This window comes from Gopherus flavomarginatus, chromosome 6, assembly GCF_025201925.1.
Source record: "Gopherus flavomarginatus isolate rGopFla2 chromosome 6, rGopFla2.mat.asm, whole genome shotgun sequence".
Lineage (NCBI taxonomy): Eukaryota > Metazoa > Chordata > Testudines > Testudinidae > Gopherus > Gopherus flavomarginatus.
In genome coordinates, this window is record NC_066622.1 from 48,832,260 (window position 1) to 48,855,927 (window position 23,668).

Here is a 23,668-nt window from a genome sequence, read left to right on the forward strand (position 1 = left end):
GACAGTTCCATTGCATGCAATAGCTGATCCAGATCAGGCAAATCCAGAGTCAGACCATCTTGAGGGACTGTTGCACAAGGCCTTCCTTTTAGGGAGAGCCTTTCTGCCATCAGTGGCACTGCTGTAGGAAGCATTGAACCACCTGGGGGCCCAGCTGCAACCGATCGCACTCATTCAAACACCCATTCAAAACCCAACTCTGCCCCCAAAACATCCCCAGCCCAAGCAGAGTTTCAACCCTGACAAGGCAGAAGTGCCAGGGACTCCACCGAGTCCATGGGGGATTTCACTATTGCTATTGATTTGGCATGGAAGCGGCCTGAATCCTATGATGATGGGCAGTAGGGAAAAAACCCATAGCTAGGTGGAAGTGAGGGCAGCGCTGAGGAGGGAAAAGGAGCTGGAGCGCCCTCTGGCCAGCTGTAACGCTCTGTGCTCCTGTCCTGTCTCATTGCAGGTACAGTCTCCTGGCCGTGTTTGCAGCCACGGATGGTGGCATCACCCGAGTTTTCCCTAACAAGTAAGTGGCCTTGATTACCCTTCACGTCTCAGCCTTGTCTGTGTGAGGGTGCAGCCTCAACGTGGGACAGATGACATAAACAAGCTATCACCACTGATGGTCTCACTGATTTGGGGCCTCTTCTCCTCCCCCCTCCAGAGCTGCCGACGACTGGGAAGAGGACCCGGAACCCTTCAATGCCAGCTTCTATCGGCGCAGTCTAGACAACAGGGGGTATATCTTCAAACCGCCCTTCCGGGACCGTAAGTACCACCCTGCACCGGCACCCCAACCAGACAGCAGTTTGGTGTGCATGGCAGGGACTAGCCCAGTGCTTCATGGCCCTCTGGAATGAGACAGGATTCCCTGGGCTCAGCCGCTTTGCAGCAGTACCGAGAGAGGAGACAGTAATGGCTCTTGGGGCCTGGAGCTGTGTCTGGGGGCTGGAAGCATCTCTGCCACCTCTGGACATAGGTGCTGACTGCATGAGTGCTCCAGGGCTGGAGCACTGATGAGGAAGAATTAGAAGGTCCACGCCCACCAGCAGCCAAGCTCCCGCTGCCTCTTCCCCACCTCCTCCCTTGAGCGTGCCCCGTTCCTGCTCCTCCCCCTCCCTCCCAGCACTTCTTCCCACCACCAAACAGCTGTTTGGCAGTGCTCCGGGAGGAGCGGGGACACAGCACACTTAGGGGGGTGGATTGGGGGAGGCTGGAGGCAGAGCAGGGGTGGGTAGAGGCAGGGTGGGGATGAGGACTTGGGGGAAGAGGTGGAGTGGGAGTGGAGCAGAGGGGGGTCGAGCACCCACCGGCGAGAGCAGAAGTTGGCGCCTATGCCTCTGGAGGTACAGAGCAGGCCCTGCCCAGGGCTCCTGGGGAAACATGCCTGAGATCTGGCCCTGGGCAGCTTCATCTCTTGGGCTCTGCTGGTTCAGATATCCTGGTCCATTGCCCACTGGTGGGTAGGAGAATCCTTTCCTGGAGGTGGGAATTGCGTTGTAATGGTGAGCAAGATGACTGGCACGAGCTGGGCCTGCAGCATTACTCTGCCAGGCCATATGCACTGGTGCTGGCAAACTAGAAGGCATTCCTGCTGTCTAGGCAGCCAGGAAGACGGTCATTAAAGAACAAGGTGCACATGGTTTGTCCATGCTTCTGCAGCACCCCAGCTAATCCATGGCCTGGAGCGGTCAGAGGCTCCGTCAGAGAGCCCTGCCCCTGGGCGGGTGCATCGGTGGGCCAGCAGACACAGGTGGAATCGGGCTAGAAGGGAGAAGAAGCCAAAGAGCCTTTCCACTGAGTAGGAGCCGGAGCCCGGAGGGTTCAGCTGGAGGTGTGAGCACAGTTATTGCTGTGTGGTTTGCCCAGCTCTTGACCCAGCAGATGCAATACTTCAAGCCTCGCCTGGCAGGGAGGCCCTTTGAACAAATTCAGGCTGGAAATAAGGAGTGGTGGAACCATTTACCAAGGGGCGTGGTGGATTCTCCATTACTGACAACTTTTAACTCCAGATCGGAGGTTTCCCTAAAGGATCTTCTCTAGGGGTATTGTGGGGAAGATCTCTGGCCTGTGTTATCCAAGAGGTCCCTTCTGGCCTTGGATTCTATAAATCTAAGAAAGTGCCATGGCAGCAGGGATGGATCCAGGGCCTCCCCTTCCAGAGGGACCTGCCTGGTGTTCCTCCCCGCATCTCATGTGATCTCCGGTCTCTCTCTTCTCCTCACAGCCAGCTACAGAGGGCTGGAACTCGAAAACAACACGATTGGGATCCTGGTCAGCACAGCCGTGGAGCTCAGCATTGGCGGGAGGACCCTGAAGCCAGCAGGTCAGGGTGCCCAGGGAGATGTCTGCATGGCAGACCTAGGGGAAGGCTCCTCTATAGGCATCTCCTGGATTGTGGTCCAGCCTGCAGGGTGATACGCTTTGTCCAGCTGTGGGCTCTGCCACTCAGGACACTAAGCCTGGCTCAGGGGGTCTTCACCTTTTGTTCCACTTGGAAAAAAAATAGTGGTGCTCAGCACCCACCAGCCACAACTGTTCCCTGCTGCCACCAAACAACTGATAGGGAATGGCACTGCCAAACAGCTGTTTGGTGGCTCAGAGAGAGGTTTGGGGGAGGGCGAAGAGCAGTGGGTGGGCAGGAGCCTCGGGGAGGGGGTGGAGTGGGGACAAGAGGAGGTGGAGCGAGGACAGGGCCTTGGGGGAAGAGGAAGAGCAGGGGCAGGAAGAGGCAGAGTGAAGGCAGGGCCTTACTGGAAGGGGTGGAGTGGGGGCGGGGCCTTGGGGTGAAGCAGGGGTTGACGTTGACGCGGAAAAGTTGGAACCTGTGCCCCTGGCTCTAGTCTGAGCTCTCTGCGTCCAGTCAGTCGTGGGCTTCCCTTATGTGGTTCCATGGATGGGGAGCAGCCAGCTCCCTCTGGCCCATGTGGGAACTAGGAGGATGTCCTGAGCCCTCGACTACACAGTAACTCATCACTTAACATTGTCGTTATGTTCCTGAAAAGTGCTATTTTAAGTGAAACCATGTTAAGCGAATCCAATTTCCCCATAAGAATGAATGTAAATGGGGGGGTTGGGTTTCAGGGAATTTTTTTTCACCAGACAAAAGATATTATATACATATACAGTATAAGTTTTAAATAATTTTAAACAAACTATTTAATACTGCAAAAAGAACAGAAGTACTTGTGGCACCTTAGAAACTAACAAACAAAGACATCAAGAATTATAACATTCAAAAACCAGCTGGAGAACGCTTCAATCTCCCTGGCCACTCGGTTACAGACTTAAAAGTTGCAATATTACAACAAAAAATCTTCAAAAACAGACTTCAATGAGAGACTGCTGAATTGGAATTAATTTGCAAATTGGACACTATCAAACTAGGCTTGAATAAAGACAGGGAGTGGATGGGCCATTACACAAAGTAAAATTATTTCCCCATGCTTATCCTCCCCCGCCCCCATTCCTTACATCTCCTTGTCAATTGCTGGAAATGGGCCATTTTCATTACCACTACAGTCTTTTTCTTTCCTGCTGATAATAGCTCACCTTAACTGATTACTCTCCTTACAGTGTGTATGGTAACACCCATTGTTTCATGTTCTCTGTGTATATATATATCTTCCTACTGTATTTTTCGCTACATGCATCTGATGAAGTGGGGCTGTAGCCCACGAAAGCTTATGGTCAAATAATTTGTTGGTTTCTAAGGTGCCACAAGTACTCCTGTTCTTTTAACAAATTTGAGGTGTCACAAGTACTCGTGTTCTTTTTGCAGATACAGACTAACAAGGCTGCCACTATGAAACCTGTCGTTATTTAAGACTGTACTCACCAATGATGATTGTGAAGCTTGGTTCAGGTGGGGTATAGTCGGGTCAGGGCGCGGGGCTAGACCACTCTGCCTGTCCGGTGCTCGTGCCAGGGAGCAGGGTCGGGTCTTGCCCGCTCCCCGGCTGGAATGCTGGGCGGGCGGAGTGGGATAAGCCCCCTTGCCCCGACCCTGCTTCCCAACCCCGCTTCCCAACCCCACTCCCCAACACCAAGTAGGCAGAACAGAGGAAGCTCCCGCTTCCCAACCCCACTTCCTGGCAGGAGCGCCGGGTGGGCGGGTGGAGCGGGGCAAACCAAACAACCTTATAATGGACCTTTGCACGACTTTAAACAGGCATGTTCTCTAATAGATCAGCAACCTAATAACGAAACAGTGTTAACCGGGATGACTTTAAGTGAGGAGTTACTGTACTGAGCCTGGCTCCTTGTGCTTTAACATACGGGGCAACACTCGCTGGACACAGTCAACGCACCTCTCCAGGGCATGGGGCATGGCCATGGGAATGAAGGGGAGCTGCTCTGTTACCTTCTCACGCCCTCCTTTCCTCTCCCCAGTGGTTGGAGTGAAGCTTGACCTGGAGGCTTGGGCTGAAAAGTTTAAAGTCCTGGCAAGTAATCGGACAGACCGGGATCAGCTGGGAACGCGTAGGGTGAGTAGGGAGAGGGAAGGGGAAAGATCTGAGCTGTCGCCCTCCTGGGCAGGGTTGCTGGGCTCTGATTCTATGGATGGGATCTTAGTTAGCACAGAGAGGGGCACTCCAGTGGGATTGCTCAGACCTGTCCCGCTCTGCTCCAGGAGCAATCCCAGCTCAGCCCTGATCTGCACAGTCCTGCCAGTATCTCCTACCAGCCAGCCCCCTAGCTATCCCAATCTCCTCCATCCCGCACAGACCTGGTTCCCCCTTTGCCCATTCCTTCCACCCATCATTCCATTACATCCCCCTGCCCTTTCCTCCCACATCCATGTTCCTTCTCTCCCGGTTGGCTTCTGATCTCCCCGGGGAAGTACAGGCAGGAGGAGCTGGGACGTGGTCAGTGGGGAAATGGATGCAATTCCGAATGAAGCAGATCACTTGCAGACACACCGCTTGCTGCCCTGCTTACAATTGTCCCCCCTTCTTTGTGTTTGCTCAAATTGACAGTGCGACCCCTCCACGAGCTGCGAGATGGACTGTGAGGCCAACAACAAGGTGAGCAGTGGGATGGGGGGCTCAGGAGGACAGCTGCCCCTTACCCATCAGCCCCTTGACTTTGCCCTGGGCCATGAGTCCGGAGCATGGCAGCCAAATTCAGCGCCTCCTCCCCGCTCCCCATGTGCACTTACCATTATTAAGCATGTGTATAGCGCCCCAGGCATTCATGATGCTGGCGTGATCCTTGCCCCCTGACATTTACAGTCTACATCAGTGGTTCTCAAACTTTTTTTTTTTGTGGACGAATTGAAAATTGCTGAGGGTCTCGATGGACCACTTAATGATCTTTCCAAATGTTGTTGTGTGGCACCTTAGAAACCAACAAATTATTTGACCATAAGCTTTCGTGGGCTACAGCCCCACTTCATCAGATGCATGTAGCGGAAAATACAGTAGGAAGATATATATATACACAGAGAACATGAAACAATGGGTGTTACCATACACACTGTAAGGAGAGTAATCAGTTAAGGTGAGCTATTATCAGCAGGAAAGAAAAAGACTGTAGTGGTAATGAAAATGGCCCATTTCCAGCAATTGACAAGGAGATGTAAGGAGCCCTTTAACACATGAAGACCCATGTGCTTTCAGGACAGATCCTGAAAGAGGGCCCCAGGGAACTAGGTGCTCAGGGCAGGGCTGACTGACCTTGTCACCTGTCCAGGGATTTTATGTGCCGCTTGCATTTCTCTTGAAACTTGCTTAACTTTGGCCAATAGGCAGTGCCTGGATTCTGCCCCCGTGGCACGGCTGCGTGGACACAGCTGAGCCCAGCAGGGCTGCCCGTAGCTCTGAGCTGCCTACATCAGACCAATGCTTTCCTCCTTTTGCAGGACCTCATTTGTGTTCTTATTGACGATGGAGGCTTTCTGGTGCTCTCCAACCAGGAAGATCATTGGTACCAGGTGAGCAGCAGTTCTTCTGCCAAAGGCTGGGGAGGAGGGTCTTGGCTCTGAGATGCTGGGAGCCGAAGGAAGGGAAATCCCAGTCAGAGTGCAGAGAAGTGTGGTGATTTGCCCCCTCATGGCAAATTTGGGTAAATTTCAGTTCTGTCTGAAAGTGAAGGACTGATAGCGCTGCCCCTAAGTACAGTGCATGGCTGATGGCTTGCAGTCTCCCTGCTATTCCAGCCCGAGCCTCCCCACATAGACAGCTCTGCCAATGCACCTCAATCCCAACCTGCAGTCTCCTTGCTCCTCCAGGCCTGAGCCCCTCTACGGATCTGCCAGTGCCCCTGCGTCCTGCCCCACAGCACCCCCTGCTATTCCAGTTCTTGCCCTCCACCCCAGCTCTGCCAGTGACCTTCAGTCCTGCGCTGTGGCCCCACCACCACTATTCCATTCCTGGGTAATTCCTGCTGGTACTGAACTGTGTATTGGGTTGTGAAGCACCCACAGGGACTCAGCAGAGACCTCTGAACTCATTTCAGTTGTGACCATAAGCCTGGCTCCTGTACTGCACCCATGATCTCTGCCTGGATGACTCAACGCAGAGCCATGCTGTGCAGAGAGCATGTCTCATTTCCCATGCTCAGCACAGACTTGCCCCCTCTGCTCTGGTGTCGTCTGTTCCAGGTGGGGAAGTTTTTCAGCGAAGTGGATGCTAATTTGATGTCTGCCCTCTACAACAACTCCTTCTTCGCACGGAAGGAGTCCTACAACTTCCAGTCGGTGTGCACCCCGGAAGCTCAGAGCAACACAGGAGCTGCCCCTAGAGGGGTGTTTGTGGTGAGTGCAGGACTATGGGCAGCGATCACACAGCCCAGGCGAGGGCTAAGTTCACTTGCTGGTCCAGGGGCTGTATCCCTGACAGACTGGCAATTAAAGAGCCATTGATTGGCACAAAGAAATCAGTGGGGGGAATTCCTTTGGCTTTCCCATAGGGCATAGCAGCTGGGTAATGCAGCCAATCAGAGCAACAGATGTCCTCCCAGAATGGAACAGGAGAAAGCTGGCCAGTTCTCTTAATCTGCCTGTTGGTACCAAGCCTTGAGTGATACTTCGACAGTGTGCTCTCACAGAGCCCCAAGTGCTGTGTCCCCAGGGGATTCAACATTGCACTGGACTAGGAGAGGGCTGCTTTATCCCTCCTCTTCCTTATGCCTTGTGGAGCTGGGGACTGTGGAGAGTAGCTCATCAAGGTTCAGCTTCCCTGTCAGATGCAGAGTCTGAAATAGCCTTTTGTCTCACACACGCTTAGGCTTTGTGGCCAGGCTGCGGTTTCCTCCAGTATGGTACCCAGCAGCATGACTGAGTTGTGTCCATGCAGCAGCTTTCCTCACAGCACAGTCGCGTGCCAGCTGTGGCTATGCATCCACCTTTACCGAGCTGCCTACTGTGTCGGTCTGAGTGCATTCTGGGAAAACACGGGCAGCTCTCCCAGAGTGCCACAGCGGGGTCTCGAGTGCCCACTGGACGCGACACAGAGCAGCCCCAGCATCACGTACTGCAATGTACTCTGGGGTGTCCTACCTCACAGAGAGTGGGAAGGAAGGGGGACCTGCTGCCCCAGTTATGCAGGCTTGGTTAAGGAGTTAGCACTACTCTGCAAAAGAGCAGTGAGCCAGACAGGTTAGCCGGTAACAGCAGTGTGCCGGCATAGACCTCTGGCTGGGAGAAAGACCACTAGTGGCCACAGTCACTAACCAAGCATTAACCCGGGGAGGTATGGACACCAGCCATGTTTAGAGCCACTAATAGGTTATAAAGCGGGGGAGACAAGAGCAAATGGAGCCCTCTATCCATGTGGCTCTAGCACAGGCATCTCCAGGGAGCGCTTCACACCTGTTCTTCTGCAGCATCAATCCCTGGATGCTGCCCGCTGGTTTATTATTGTAGGGTTTTTCTGTGCCCCTGCTCCGTTTACACATTGTTTCCTTCTCCTCTTTCTTTTCAGCCCACCATGGCAGATTTCCTGAACCTGGCTTGGTGGACATCAGCCGCCGCATGGTAAGTCTCCATCTCTCTCAGCACTGCTGCTGCTGAGCCCCAAGCAGCCTGGGGAGCTGTATGTGGCCCAGATTTTAGAGTGAGACTGGAGAGTAAGGATGTGCCACAGCAAGGCAGAGTGAGAGAGTGCTAGTGATAGAAGTCAGGTGGAAATGCCTTAATCGCTCCCATCTGGTCCATCCCATCCCCCGGGCCAGAGAATTCCCTACACTCCATGCTCCTGGGACTTGCCCACGCCTCTTCTAAATCTGTGGGGCTTTCACCTCACTTCCTTAGGGAGCCTCCATTTCCACCTAACACGTCTCAGCATCAGAAAATGTTCCCTGCAATTCAGCCTATGTCTGCACTAATCCATTTCAACCCAGATCTCCTGCTCTGCTCCCTTGGTGTTTACGCCTTTCAGATACAATGTGAGATACTCCCTTTAGTCAGCATCTCTCTCTCTGTGTCTCACACACACAGACGCCCACACACCCCTAAGCATCAGTTAAACATTTCTCTGTACAGTTAAGCAGAAAGCTTCAAATATGGATGTCTAAAATTAGATACCTAAATAAGTGGCTTCTTCCCTAACTTTATCAGGAGCTGCTGGTGCTCAGCAATGTATGTCTGAAAATCAGATCATTTGTATTTAGGGGTCTAAATGTGGATATAAATATCTAACTTTTGCCACTCAAATTTGAACATTTTTGGCTTTTGTGCTTTTTACGGGATCATTAGGTTGGTGCTGAGATGCAGTGGTGATTGGCATGCTATTAGAAGATAGATCTATCTATTTGGATTGAGAGAGATGGAAGGGGATAGCCTTGGGGCCAATAGAGGAGCTCCTGAATGCTGTGTGGGTTTGGTTTGAAAATCGTACTTTATTAGCAAATGGAACGTCTGTTACCCAGTTTTTGCTGCGTTTGTGTTAATTGCTTGTATCTGCGTCAGTGATGTCACCTGCCAAGTGACAGAATTTGAGTTCCGCGCACAAAGGAGAACTAGCCTGAGGAAAGTGAGGGCTCTTCGATGGAACGGAAGACTTAGAGTGGCTGGGTCTCTTTGGCTTTGATCAGATTCATGGTGGAATAGGGTGGGTTCCTTTCCGTGCGATGGCTGTACCTGCCTCTCGTGATGTCAGAGTAGCTCAAAGCCAGGCAAAGCAACCTCCTGCACAGAGAGTGAAAGGGAGAAGAAACATCTACTTCTGGCTTCTGATCTTGCTAAGTGAAGGGGCTTAGCTGACACAGTGTAAAACTGTCTATACTAGTGCTCCCAGGGAGCAGCCCCCAGCCTTATATTCAGTGCATAGCTTGGCCCTAATAGTGTGTTCTGATTGGCCTCTCATGTCAGCTAACAGCTCTGTGTTTTCCTTCCCAAAGGTCTTTGTTCCAGCAGCTCTTGTATGGCCTCACCTACAGCAGCTGGTTTCAAACAGGTAAGTCTTGCCCAGGTTAATGCCGTGCAGCAGCAAGAGAGATGAGTGGGAGGAGGGAGCACTAGAGAGAGGAGAAGTAAATGTCTGACTGGGGAATGGAGCATACTAAGCGACTGAGATAGATAGATGATGTCACCAGCTGATCTTCCACTGGCCAGCACCTGGAGTCACTGCAGTAACCACCCAGCTCCAGCGTGCAGATATCTGGGGTACATTGTATTGCTTTCCAGAATATCGTGGAGTGTATTTTTGGCCAGCAAAGTCCACCTTAGTTCTGGCCGCTACTTCAGAGGGGCTTAGAGAAGCAGGGCACATTTCAGTGGGGTGGGAATGAGCAGCCTAAGGTTTTCCTTCTGCCGTGTCCCACTGTGTCTCTTGTCCCTGCTGACAGAGGATGTGACAGCAGACAGCATGGAGTCCAGAGAGACCAGCTGCATCATGAAGCAGACACAGTACTACTTCAGCACCGTCAACGCCACCTATAATGCTATAATTGACTGTGGAAACTGCTCCAGGTCAGTGCGACGGGGTGCCCACAGCAGCGGGGTTCAGAGCAGCTGGTGACCAGAACACAGTATCCAGAGTGCATTTCACAGCTAGACAACACACACTCTGTTGCAAGGAGGGCTGGGGGCATCAGAGGGTCTTTCTCCTGCCAAGGGGTCCTGAGGCTGAGGACGCTGGAGTGCCCTAGTGTCAGTTCTGTGCAGCAGGCTCATCAGTCCGACCACCTGGAGAGGAAGGAGCCAGGCTGCTGAAAAAGAGCAGAACAATGAAGATGGCTCCTTGGGCCCCATCCAACTCCTGTTAAAATCAAAGCAAATACTTCATTCAGTGGGAGCTGAATCAGGTCCCATGCAAAGGAGGCTCCATCTCTTCTTTCCACTTCAGCTGCTTCTCCTTGAGAGTGGCACAGTTGCTTTGCAGTAGCGCCAAGGACTGGAACAAACACAGCAGCGCTGGCAGTGCCATAAGCAGTAGCAGCCAACAGCATGCAGTGGTATTGCATCTCGAGTGCATTTGCAGGCTTGAAGCCAAACTCTTTGTGCCATTGGCCCCATGCAGAATCACAGGCAGCTGCTAGAACTGCTTGCGCTTGTGTGATTTGTTTTGTTGCATTTGGCTGCGGAGTCCCTGATCCACAGGGTTGTACGAGAGATCTGCACTCTCTGAGCCATTGTTAGTCGATCAGACTCCTCCGCCCAGAAAGCCTTCCTGATGCAGAGCTAGAGAACACTGCTGCCTGGGAGAGGAACTTTCTCTTCCCTCTTTTTTAACTCAGGAGGCCTTGGAGTTTAAAATGGTGGTGTATTTTATACTAGACCGAATACAAATCTGTGTAAGGGACCACAGAATTTGTTACATGATCATTTTAGCTGATCCTAATTAAGCCATATTAGCCAGAGGCCCACCAGCATGCACCGAGGCCAGGCTACTCAATTCCGAGTGCCTTGCATGCTGGGATCTGTAGTCTCTCAGTGGGCAGCTGCATCCTGCTCCATGTTAGCAGTTTGGATGGGGCCCTTCATCTCCTACCCAACTGACACGTCACCCTCTGTTGGCAAAGCTTGGGCACCTTGCTGACTCAATAAGAACTGCAAGACCAAAAGAGTCTTGTGAGTGCATGAATTAATAATGACTTTAATTCAGCCGATGGTCAGTTATTGATTGCTGAGATACCCAGGTGGCAGCAGTGATCCCCAAGTCCCCGGATCGTTCCCACACCTGCTGAGAAGGGGAAGGAGGATAGAGCGGTGCTGGGGTTGGTGGTGCCGGAACTACTGTTCCCTCCGTGATGTGATGGCTGTTGTGGCCCTGATCTAATTTTAGATTGGGGGTGTGAATTGTGTCTCTCTCTGTTTGTAAAGCGCCACTCACAGCCGTGGCCCTGTATATAAATAAACACTTGCAATAGCATTGTCCCATGACACCAGCAGTTGATGGTACCGACAGCCTCATGGGCTGAGTGAGCTGGACTTGACGTGAGCTCCAAATTGTGCAGACTACTGGGGTTTCATTAAGTGGAACCTTTCCCCTCTAATATCAACACAGCAGCTCTGGCACCCAAGCCCTCGCAGCCTGGAAAGGAAGGAATTTCACCTGGCTGAACAGGGCCACCAGATGGGGTGAAAGCTTTGGACTCCTCTTTGGTACCTTAACCTTCACATCCCTCCCTGATGACACTTGGGAGGTCACCGATGGCAGTGGGTGTGGCAGCCTGTGCTTGGGGTCACAGGTCAGCCACGCCAAGGAAGAACTCATGGTGGCTAGGGTTTCCCAGGTAGCACTAGCAGGGTTTGCTCTCTGCTCCTTGGGAGCGGCACAGCAGAGTTGGAGGATGCAGCGCAGGAGATGTGGCCCTGGATAACCATATTGCTCCCCTCCCACAGACTGTTCCACGCACAGAGGCTCGCCAACACCAATCTGCTGTTCGTTGTAGCGGATAAGCCGATGTGCAGCCAGTGTGAGTCCACCAAGCTCCCTCAGGCGGAGATACGAGGTATCCTTTGATTGTTGCTGCATTGGGCTTCACATCTCCTGCCTCAGCCCCAGGACACGACCAACAGCCACTGGAGAGAAGAGGAGCTTTTCTCCCGGATGATCACAGAGGGTGGAATTCACCCCGCACTGAGGGCCAGTATAGTATAAGCGCCTCTTCAAGCCCATAGGTTTCAGGAGAGTCTTAAGTACAGCCCATGCTAGTGCAGGACCCTCCCAGCAGCCCAGTGCCTTAGAAATAACAAACACAGTCCACAGATCAACTCCCCTTGGCGCTGGTTGTGTCTCTGCCTCACGTGAGTTTAGCTCTGAGCTGTTTCTCTTCTGAGCCCACACCCTCCAAGAGTGTTCAGATGCCAAGGTGATCACTTAGGTTCTCCATGCCCGATGACCAGTGAAGGAAGGTTAAGGGAGCTGAGATTGTTCTCAATGGGAAGAGAGGAGACCAAGGCAACCTGCCAGAGGGCTTCAAAGACAGGAAGGGGATCCAGGACGATGGGTTGAGATACACAGCTCCTGGTAGAGAAGTGTTAAAAGCCAATGGGCAATGCTTTGCACTAGCCTCCAATCGAGGAGAGAAGAGAACTGGGGAGAATATCTTGCGAGGTCTCGGTCCTTCCCTAATCGCAGACCTCATGAAGTCCCTTGCATTCTGGGGGGCCCCCTGTCCAATTGCTTAACTTCTCTAAGCCACCCCAGCCCCACTTTGTCCCTCTGCCCTCAAACCCAGAATCATGCCTGCACTGCGTTGTTTCCTTGACATGTGAAGCTCCACCGAGAGATCCAAATCAGTGTGAGCTGGTAGACAAGCCCCGATACCGAAAAGGCCCCCACATCTGCTTTGACTACGATGCAGCGGTAAGTGGGGGAACTGGCTCAAGGGGCAGGGGAAGCTGGGGACCTGGGAGAAGGGAGGCAGGGCAAGCTATGCATGGAGTCTGCTGGGGATGGAGAGCAAGGTTGCCAGCAGCTCTCACTTTTCTAAGGCTGCGCCGGGTCACAGGCAATAACCTCCCTCTGGTTCCAAAGCTCTCCTAGAATGAGTTCATTTGTTCTGGGTGTCAGTCAGCAGAAGCCAAACACTGCATGGGGACTGCCTTTGTCTCGGGTCCCACTGGCATATGCGTGACGATCTCGCCAGCCCACCCAATCCCTGCAGAAACCCATCTCACCTTTTGTCTCCTTAGGAAGATACCTCAGACTGCGGCAGAGGGGCCTCCTTCAAACCCTCTCTCAGCGTCTTGTTATCCATGCAGCTGCTGCTCCTCTACTTGACTGCCAGCCGCCAGCCTCTGTCCTCGGCATCTTGCCTTTAAAACATCCATCTAGTCCAACCCATCCATTTTTCTTTTGTTAAAAGCTCCATCTCCATCCTCTCCAGGCGTGTTGGAAAAGGGCAACTTCTTCTCGTCCCATCCGCTCTGGTTACACCTTGGCTGTGGCTCATGAGGACCTCCTCTCGCTCCACTGAGGAGCCTGGAATATCTTTTTCTTTTTCCTTTTGCTTTGTTTCCCATCCTCTCCAACCTGGCCTTGCCTTTCTAGCGTCTCTGTGCAGAAGGTTGGCAAGAACTGAGCTTGAGCAAGACTTGGGGAATCACAACCCATTTGAGGCTTCTGTTCTTCAGACAGCGAGTGTCCTTGAGCTCTTGACTCCTTGACCCCGTCCTCTCCCTTCCATTGAGCTGTTGGCCAAATACGAAGAACAGTGACCTGGTTTTTTGGTTTGGTTTTCTTTTTTTTTGCTCTTTTCCCTCATGGAACCTGTGGAATTCTGGGAGATTTTGTAGTTTCCATTGAGAGATGTCTTACCATTTTGCTGTCTTAAAGTATTTAACCGGATTACTCTTGTGTTTGATATAATCCACCCTCCTGCCCCTCCCATCCAAACAAAAACACAAAACAAAATAGAAGAGAAAAAAATGGTGTTTTCTTGCCAAATCGAGACAAGTCTTGTTAACTTCTCAACCAATCACCATGGCTTCTTGAACTCAAAAAACAACCGATGTTATATTTTATAATGTCCTCATTTGCTTCTCCATGCCGCCCAATCCCTAGGTGCTTTCCTACACCATCCCGTCCAAGTCTCACCTTATTTACATCCATCTTATTCCAATCTTCAATTATTATTTTGTAGCCTGAGGATTTTAAACCATATCTTTCTACATCTGCTTTCCAACGTTTTAGCCTGAAGAAGTACAAATATTTATTGTCAGCAACAAGGACACACACACAAAAAAAGAAACTTGAATTGAATGTCATGGTCAGTATTATTTATTTAAATTGATAACTCTGTAGTGGGGAAGTGAGAGAGGGGATCCAAGGCCTTCAGCAGCCATTCATGTGCATCATTCTAGCCCTGGCATACAGTGTGGTGGGACTAACCATGGCTAAGAAGAACTTTCTGGTCCATGTTGTTGCCTCATTCACCAGAGATATCCTCCCACTACAACTCAGGCCGGATAACAGATGCCCCTGGACAGTAGACCCAAGGGTACATTGTCAGGAAGCTTGGCTACGGGTTCGTGGGGCTCTCTGTGGACCAGACTACCACCACTGGGGCAGGCACTGCCCACTCCTTTGAGTAGCATGCCCTGATCCTGTGTGCTGATTCATTCTCCACCAGGCATGCAGAGCTGGAGAGGATCCAACAGGGCCTTTTAAAACACCCAGGGCTTGATATAAGGAGGGTACTGAGCCCCCACAGCTCCCATTGACCTCAGTGGGGTTCAACACCTCCAAAGAACCCAGCCCAAGCTCGCCCCTGTGTGTAACTGTTAAGTCAGCAGAGATACACCAGGGTGCATTTGGCCCTCACACCCCAAATACCACCCCAGAGGGACTGGCATCCAGGACAGCTCTACTAGAGGAGGAGGGTCTCTGAACTGAGCCCCCTTAAATGGCTAAGTGGTGCCCTCATGTCACTCCCATTGACTCCGCCTCTGAGGGGAGAGTTTAACCTTACGCACCTTTTTCCATTGGTTACCCCATGTGAGCCTGGTGGACGCTTGGGAAGGGACATGCGCTAGTGAGGGGTTTTGGCCACAGAGCAGGGGGTCAGGCCCCCAGAGGGGTAGGCTCAGTCTCCCAAAACAGCATGCAGGGCAAGAGAAGGAGGAAGATGCTACACAGGCAGCAGTAACGTGCCAGGTGCACCACCAGCAGGGAGATGCCGTGGTGCATTTGACACATTATTCCCTGGGTGCCCACGGCTCTGGTTTTCACAGTCGGAATGCCTCATTTCATGATGTGAGTTACCCTGGGCCTGTGAAGCACCCAGATGTCTGGGAGGGGGCAGAACATCTGGATCTTAGGGTCTTGTTAACTGGGGGTACGTCTTCACTACCCGCCGTATCGGCGGGTAGCAATCGATTTCTTGGGGATCAATATATCGTGTCTCATCTAGACACGATAGATCGATCCCCGAATGTGCTCCTGTCGACTCCGGAACTCCACCAACCCGAACGGCGGTAGTGGAGTCGACGGGGAGCCGCGGACGTTGATCCCGCGGCGTGAGGACGGTAGGTAACTCGATCTAAGATACTTCAACTTCAGCTACGCTATTTACATAGCTGAAGTTGCGTATCGTAGCTCGATCCCCTTCCCCTAGTGTAGACCAGCCCTCAGAGACTTGAGACTGACCCATCTTTCAAGCAGCAGCCAGCACTTTCTGTCCCTGATGTCACATACGTATCCAGATGGCATCAGACGCCCCCAACATGGGCCTTTCAGATTTGGTTTTAGGGGAGAGGGTTCTATGAGCACCTGCCACTCAACTCAATCCCCTGTCCCCCACCAAGAGCCCTTCCAGTTGTCTTCATAGCGGCATGTTTTATGTCTGGGGCTGGCTTTTCAAATCAAAGTCAGAATCCCTCTCCCCATAGCGAGTGATGGCTAGATGTGATGTCAAAGCGGCAGGGCTAGCTCTGTGCCTCTCCCCAGCCATTGGGGCTGTTCCTGGTGCACAGGCTGGGATGCTGTTCTACACAGGTTCAGCTGCACTTGAGTACCCTCCCGACCCCAAAGCTCCCTTCTCTTCAGCCAAATATCTCCTCTGCCTCTTTGCACTGGGTGGCCAGGAAAGGGGAAAGGACCCTCGCTCATTGCTGCTTCCTGGGTGGGCGCATAGAGCAACATCATGAGGGGCTGACCTGTGGCCCCAACCTCATCCTGTACCCTAGCTCTCCGTCTCTCCTGAGCCAAGATTGCCTAGCCGTGCCAGACCACGCGACTGGTTTGTGACATGGGCAAATGTCTGTGAGGTACTAACTGAGATCCTGCCCTACCCCCATTTCCTTTCACTTCTCACCAAAGCCAGACTGAACCCCTAGGGTACAAACCACCCTGTCGCTACCCTGCCCCCATCTCTGTGTTTGCCTGAAGCCACGGAGCCAGGGAATGTGTGTCTCCGCTCAGCAGCAAATAGAAACCAAAGGCTAAGTGAGAGAAAACCAGACATACGCTCCTATAGAATCTCCTTGATTTTCGGTGTGTTGACACCTGGGCAGGAAGAGCTAGGAACGGTTGGGGGTGGGCATTGCTCTGCTCTGTGACACCATAGTTTGGAGCCACTTTGTGAGCTACTCGGAGTGTCCACTGAGCTCAGATGATCCCTTTGTGTGATCGCACCCCTGTGACTGTAGCAGGCTGCTCCTTTCAGCTAGGAGAGCTCTCTGTTAGCTCACAGAGCAGGGGCTCATACAGAGGTTGTATTTCCCTCCCCCTGGCTGCTAGCGTGTGGCAGAGCCAGTTGCACCTGGAACACGGACAGCGCAGCCCCATCAGCACTGGCCAGCCAGGCTGCATCGTCTCTGCTCTGTGAGAACAGCGTCTCCCGATCACGGCACCCTGCAGCCCCAGCCTGGGCTCCCAGAGCAAAGCCAGGCTCCTTCCCACACACCTGCCATGCCCTGAAACAAGACATTAGCCTCCTGGAGCTTTACTAGGCTAGTACCCTCACTGTGCCTGCTTCCACCCTGGCACTATAGCTCTGTGCCTGCTGGGCAGAGCGCTTCCTGTGGTCCAGCAACAGCACAGCCCTTGTCAGATACACCCCCCACCACACATATACACTCACTCCATGTGTGCACACAGCCACATGCAGACACATCCCCTCATACCCACAAGAGAACACACACTCTTGTACATTCACAGATGCATACACCAAACTGTGCACACACCTGGCCCACGTGGCTACCCCTCCTGTGAACACACACTCATATGTACATACACACACACCCGCATACACCCTAACACAATCTTTGGTTCAGGGGGCCATTTTGTGCTAGGCTACTGCCATCACCCCTCATCCAGGAGCCTGGTAGCACCATTTCCCCGTATCCTTCCTCTGATCCTGACACAAACTTCACCCAGCGGCCGCAGGGCCAGACAGGAGACCTGTCCGAACACCCAGCACTAGAGGTGGCTTTTCCCCTTGACTTCCCCTGGCACTATATTCGTTTTCCCTGGAGGAAATCTTACTAGATCCCACCATTGCCATGAGCACCCCAGCCCCTTTGCCCCCCAGTTGTGTGCCCTGCAGGAGGCTGGCACTGCCACCCTGAAGGAATTTCAGAGATCTCCCAGTGCAGGGGATGAGGTGGGGGTGAGGGAGGAGATGGCTGGGGCAGAGTGTGCTGACAAAGCAGGGGTGGGGCAGGGAAGAGCCAGGCAGAATGCAGGGGATGGGGAGGGGACGGGGGATGGGCAGGGACAGAGTGCAGTGCACAAGGTAGGGGTGGGGGGAAGGGATGGCTGGAGCAGAATGCAGGGGATGAGGTGGGGATGGGGGTAGAGGGGATAGCTGTGACAGAATGCAGGGGATGAGGTGGGGGGAGGCAGGGTGTGGCTGGGGCAGAGTGCAGGGGATGAGCTGGGGTATGGCAGGGGAAGAATGCAGAGGATGAAGGGGTGGGGTAGGGGATGTTTGGGGCAGAGTGCAGGGGATGAGGTGGGGGTGAGGAATGGCCAGGGCAGAGTGCAGGGGATAAGGTGGGGGTGCGGGTAGAGGGGATAGCTGTGACAGAGTGCAGGGGATGAGGTGATGGTGGAGGTAGAGGGGATGGCCAGGGCAGAGCTGTGCAGAGTACGCTCAGGCTAGCGAGGGAGCCCGTGAAGGAATTTTGTGCATGTGCAGGGTGCTGGGAACTGGGTGGAGGAGAGGAGCCAGGGTTTGGGGGTGGGTGCAGGGCAGGAAATGGGGAACCGGTGACCTACCCCATCCCCATTTTGGAAGGCAACGGGGACTGGAGCACACCTCATCTCACCCTCAGCTGCTCTGTTTCCAGTGCAGCACTGGGAGCTGCATTGGTCTATTGGCCATCATCATTTTAGCATGTCCATGTACCCCTGTACCCCACACACAGCTGCCAGCAGGGGGCGCCCAGGACTGGCAGCAACTGAAGTCTCCGGACCTTCATAATGCTTTTATAAAATTAATTCAACTACACCAACTTGGGGGATGGGATGGGAGGGGGGTGGGCAGGGGGAAGCCATGGACCTTGCCGGTTTGACCCTTGAGCCGGAGGGGGCAGGGGGGTAAGGGAAGTGATTCATTAATTAATGACTGGGTTAATTAATGGTCATTTTGCTTGTAGCTTTTTCAGTGTGTGTTTGGTTAAATGTCTCTGGGAAACGTGTTTTGAACAGATGGCTGGCTCTGTGTTACTGGGAGTCTGTGTAATTCTATAGTCTAGTTAGGTGCTCATTTGAGAATAACAAAAAAAGCCTATACATAAATATAAATATATATATATTCTATTTTACGTTTAAAAAACTAAAAGAACAAAGCGAACCACTAGATAGTTGTTCTGCTGGGATCAAATCCTGATCATTCCTCATCTGAACACTTTCTTCTGCTCATTCGAAAGGGTTGGTTTTTTTTAATTTGATTTTATTTTGTTATCTTTTTTTGTACAGAAGAGTCAGAAAACTTTAAAAAAAGACAAAAAACTTTGTAAAATATTGTGTGTGTGATTCCTTGTAAGATATTTTCAAATTGTTTATTACAGAGGATCAGTTATTAAATAATGTTCATATTTTCACTTCACACGTGGTGGCTTTTTTTAACTGGTTTTGAATGGGATTGGGGAGGGTGGCTGGGATGCCATATATGTGGGGAGATTGTAGGTGCTTTAATGGATTGGTTTCAGAGCGGTAGCTGTGTTAGCCTTTATCAGCAAAAACAATGAGGAGTCCTTGTGGCACCTTTGAGACTAACAAATTTATTTGGGCATAAGCTTTTGTGGGCTAAAACCCACTTCATCAGATGCATGGAGTGAAAAATACAGTAAGCAGAATATATATTCTAGCAAGCAGAATATATTTTTTAATGGATTGATTGCTCCTGCTTGACTCTGGGAGGGTGACATGTCAGTGCAGAATATTGTTACATTCTTATAGATATACAAGGCAGGCTGTGCTCCTGTACTCAGCTGGCAGGGGGTTGCAATGGCCAAAGCCAGCTGCCCCCTTGCTAACCACGTGGGCCCAACATGGAGAATGCAAGTGTAGAAGCCCTTCATTAAGGTATGGGGGGTTTCCTACAGGAGGGCGGGTCGTCCCAACGTATCCTGGCCATGAGACTTGTCAGGGCAGCTGAGCTGGGCTGGTGCCATATCAGGACTCAGGACCTAGTGCCCCAAGGCTGGAGGAAGCAGCATGCTCCCCCAGGAAGGCGCTGGTGAAGGGAGCACCCATCCGTGTTCTCCAGCACACCTAGCTGGTTGATGCTCATTATGGCATCAGCAGGCTTCTTAGGAGAGCCAGAAGGCTGGCTGAGGGGAGACATGATAGAGGTTGCACAAGTGCACCCCAAGCATCCCAGTCCCTGGATCTGTCTCTCAGCTGCTGTTTAGTCACAAATGCATACACCTTCCTATGCCACAAAATGCAGCCCCACAAAGACACGGCCACCGGCTGCCTGCTGGCTGGCTTGCTGGCAATGGTGGGAGACAGGCTGGTGGACAGCTGCACCAAGGGGTGGGGATGGGGGGACGGAACAGGTAAACATCAGGCTGGTAAGGGCATGAGTTCTAATCCTGGCCATGTTGTAAAGTTATCTTCCCTCTGTGTGTGTCGGTTTCCCCATCTAGGCACTGGGGCCACCCTGAATTACCCCTCAGGAGTTACAGGAAGATGAGTTCAGTAAATGTCAGCTAGATACTGACCAAATTGGGGCCCTTCCAGAACCAGGCTGGACCTCAAAGATGTACCCTGACACCACCTGGCAGAAGCCAGAAAGGGGAGTGTGGCTGAAATCAGCCAACAACTACTGGTCGCATTACCACGATTTATAACCCCACATGGGCAGGTTAAATGCCAACAGCACCCTTAACTCTGCCCTCCTGTGTCCTCTGCCCACCTATGAGGTTAGGCTAGGGAGAAGGTGGGCAGAGTTAAGGGTGCTGTTGGACCATTGACTTGCCTGAGTTGCTAGCAATTAGGGTTTGTTGACAATCATAATGTTCTCTTAATATTGTCTTTAGAGGGAACTCTGCTGCATTCTTAGCCCTCCTTCTCTTACTGTTTGTTAGGTACCTGCACTGTGATTGCTCCTAGAAACCCGCATTGCACTAGGCACTGTACAAACCCAAACCAAAACCACCTATCCCTGCCCCAAAGAGCCGACTAGCCGAGTAACACGTCTCTGGCTGCAACTAGCAAAGAGATGGCAGTGGCAACGAAACCTCAGCCGTAGGGCTACAGACGCTGAGCTACACCAGGGTAAGGTGCCAACTTAAGGCCACCAAACTCAACGGTAGGGTCCTTTATAGCAGCAATACTCGGACTGTGGTTTGCGCGCCACAATGTGGCTTTTGCGGCACATGATGTTAAAACACTGTGTGACTTCATTATTAACCAGTCTTAAGTTATTAACTGATCAGGATGTTTTCACTGTATTATCAACTAACTGTAGTTGATGATAATACTTGGTCAGTCAACATAAGCATAGCCATACCGGGTCAGACCAGAGGTCCATCTAGCCCAGTATCCTGTCTTCTGACAGTGGTCAGTGCCAGGTGCCCCAGAGGGAATGAACAGAACAGGTAATCATCAAGTGATCCATCCCATCACTCATTCCCAGCTTCTGGCAAACAGCAGCTAGGAACACAGTCCCTGCCCATCCTGGCTAATAGCATTGATGGACCTATCATTCCCCTGTCATACTGTTTAAATAGGACTATGTAGTACTATAATAAATGAAACAATGAAGGTTTTTTGGGTAATGCTGAGTGCGAATTTGGCTCCTGAACCATGGAGGTTTGCGTATCATTGCGTTATAGCAGGAGAATCAGCCCTAAATGAGAAGTGAATCAAGCCCCTATGGTTTCTGCTGTCCCCAGTAAAAGGCTTCAGGGGAACATACAAGAATCTGTCAAAATTTGTGTAAGGCATCAGGCTCTCTCTGCCTTCCAGTGCCCAGCATATACAATGCTCCTGAGTCACTTGGGTGCTGTCATCTTCTGCTCAGGGCCCAAAACCCCAACAGGAAGGGAAATCCCATCAGCTCGGGGCTCTGCTAAGCCACTTGCTTACCCCACCGCTCCAGCTAGACAATGAGGATGCCTTTCATAGCACCCGCCCAGAATGGTACATGGGCCTGTAGGAGGGTAGGAGCTGCAGCTGAGGAGGAGATGGGTATTCCCAGTAAGGAGCAGGGCTATCATTAAGCAGGAGCAGCAGGGAGCCCTGTGGGAGGGGAAGAAGTGAGAACCTGCTGGGGGAAAAGGAGCCTCCAGGGAGAAAGCCCTGACTGGTGGCACTCAGCCATAGAGCAGGGGAGATGCCTGCAGAGTCCAAGTGGAGGGGGTGAGAGTTTGCAGAAGGAGAGCTCAAGGGAGGGGCCAGATTTACATCTTATGTTTAGTAAGGCTGTGGTGGGACCATGGTTGAAGATCAGCAGGGAAGAGGTGCCTCTGTTTATGATGTCAATGAGGTGCTCTGGATTGGTACGATCCCCTTGGATACCCAACTCTCTGTTCCCAAAAGGTTAGCTGGGGAGGTGTTCGCCTCCAGGAGATCTGACTCCCGGCTTTCCCTTAAACCCTGATCTACAGAAGAGGGGTCTGGCATTTTAAATGCAGATTTTTCACCTTCCTCCTGGCAAAGATCTTCCCTACAAAAGGTGGGTGGACTTTCTGCCCACCCCCCTCACCTTCCCTCTGGGTCAGACACCCCTATATCCCCCAAAAGGGAAAGTGACCCTGGTTCAGCCGTGGGATCACAGCTACCATCTATGACAGACCTTTCACTGGCCAGCAAAATTCCTTCAGGTTGAACTTGCTTCCAGTTACAGAGTCCTTGGGGTCTGTTCCCACCACAGCGGTCACCAGGACCTCAACTTCCACCTTCAGGAGACATGTCTCTGTGCACCCCAGGGCAAGCTTTGTCCCCTGCTGACCTGCAACTTACTGTCAGTCAGCAGCTGGGGTGGCCCCCCCTGCTACAAGGTGGAACATTCCCCTCCCCTAGGGAGATGATTACAGGACAGGAGTTGGCTTCGTCCAGCCCCTCCCTCTGGAACTTGCCTTGAGCCCTGGAGCTACAGGAACTGGCTACAACCATCCCTGCCCCTAGAGCCGCATTCTTTAGTGCTACAGACAGGGCCGGCGCTACCATTTAGGCAGCCTAGGCAATCGCCTAGGGCGCCAGTGTCATAAACAGATAGCTAAGGGTTAATGTCTCTTTCACCTATAAAGGGTTAACAAACAGTGACCTGCAAACACCTGACCAGAGGACCAATCAGGAGACAAGATAACTTTCAAATCTCGTGGAGGGAAGCCTGTGTTTGTGGGTTTTGGGTTTGGCTTTGTTCTCTCTGGGTCCTGGATGGGGCTAGAGGTGCAACCAGGTTTCTGCCAATCTCCCTGCTACAGTCTCTTATCTATTCAGAATTGTAAGTAAGAAAAGGCGGTCATAGTCTTTTAATTTGTTTTTTTTCTATTTGCATATGTGTACTTGCTGGAAGTAGCTTAAATTGTGTTTCTGCTGGAGAAAGTTTCTTTCTATTGTTTATAAGTTGAAAGACCCTGTAACTGTTTCCCATCTAAAGTGCAGAGATAAACCTTTTACTTTTTCTTTCTTTTTTATTAAAAGTTTTGCTTTTAAGACCTGTTTGATTTTTTTTCTCCTAGTTAAGGTTCAAGGGAATTGGTGGGGAGAAGGGAAGGATAAATTTTCTCTTTGTGTTAGATTCACACAGCTTGTATTGCCTCTGGGTGAGGTGGAAGGTAACACTCCTCTCGGTGTGGTGATTCAAAAAGTTGAATCAGGCGATCTCCTAGTGTTCCCAGGGCGGGAAGGAGCTGGGAGGAAGAAGGGAGGGGAAGGGGAATGGTTTATTTCCCTTTGTTGTGAGACTCAAGGAATTTGGGTCTTGGGACCCCCAGGGAAGGTTTTTGGGGTAGACCAGAGTCTATCAGGCGCTCTACTCTAAGTCTTGATTGGTGGCAGCCTATCAGATCTAAGCTGGTAATTAAGCTTAGAGGACTTTATGCTAGTACCCATATCCTGGAGGCTAAGGTCCAGATTTGGGAATTATACTTGACAGCCAGAATAATTGGTGGGCGGCATTTTGCCAGAAGGGGCGGCAGGCAGCTCCGGTGGAGCTGCCGCAGTGGTGCCTGCGGAAGGTCTGCTGGTCCGCGGCTCCGGTGGAGCTGCCGCAGTCGTGCCTGTGGACAGTCGGCTCCTTGCACGGCTCCGGTGGACCTCCCGCAGGCATGTCTGTGGCAGCTCCACCGGAGCCGCTGAGCACCGAACCTTCCGCAGGCACC

General features: G+C 51.9%; 1 protein-coding gene across 3 annotated transcripts in view; it reads left to right on the forward strand.

Annotated features, from left to right (window-relative positions):
- The window catches only part of CACNA2D2 (calcium voltage-gated channel auxiliary subunit alpha2delta 2), a 648,687-nt gene extending 635,447 nt beyond the window's left edge, over nucleotides 1–13,240 (forward strand). For all 3 annotated transcript variants that reach the window (XM_050958643.1, XM_050958641.1, XM_050958642.1), the window contains 13 exons: nucleotides 458–520; nucleotides 659–762; nucleotides 2,222–2,320; nucleotides 4,387–4,481; nucleotides 4,974–5,021; nucleotides 5,858–5,929; nucleotides 6,599–6,751; nucleotides 7,920–7,972; nucleotides 9,337–9,392; nucleotides 9,784–9,907; nucleotides 11,783–11,892; nucleotides 12,661–12,749; nucleotides 13,079–13,240. In XM_050958643.1, coding sequence (XP_050814600.1) covers nucleotides 458–520; nucleotides 659–762; nucleotides 2,222–2,320; nucleotides 4,387–4,481; nucleotides 4,974–5,021; nucleotides 5,858–5,929; nucleotides 6,599–6,751; nucleotides 7,920–7,972; nucleotides 9,337–9,392; nucleotides 9,784–9,907; nucleotides 11,783–11,892; nucleotides 12,661–12,749; nucleotides 13,079–13,207 — 1,195 coding nt within the window. In that variant the 3' untranslated portion in view covers nucleotides 13,208–13,240. The remainder of the gene's footprint in view (nucleotides 1–457; nucleotides 521–658; nucleotides 763–2,221; nucleotides 2,321–4,386; nucleotides 4,482–4,973; nucleotides 5,022–5,857; nucleotides 5,930–6,598; nucleotides 6,752–7,919; nucleotides 7,973–9,336; nucleotides 9,393–9,783; nucleotides 9,908–11,782; nucleotides 11,893–12,660; nucleotides 12,750–13,078) is intronic.
- Nucleotides 13,241–23,668: the final 10,428 nt, after the last annotated feature.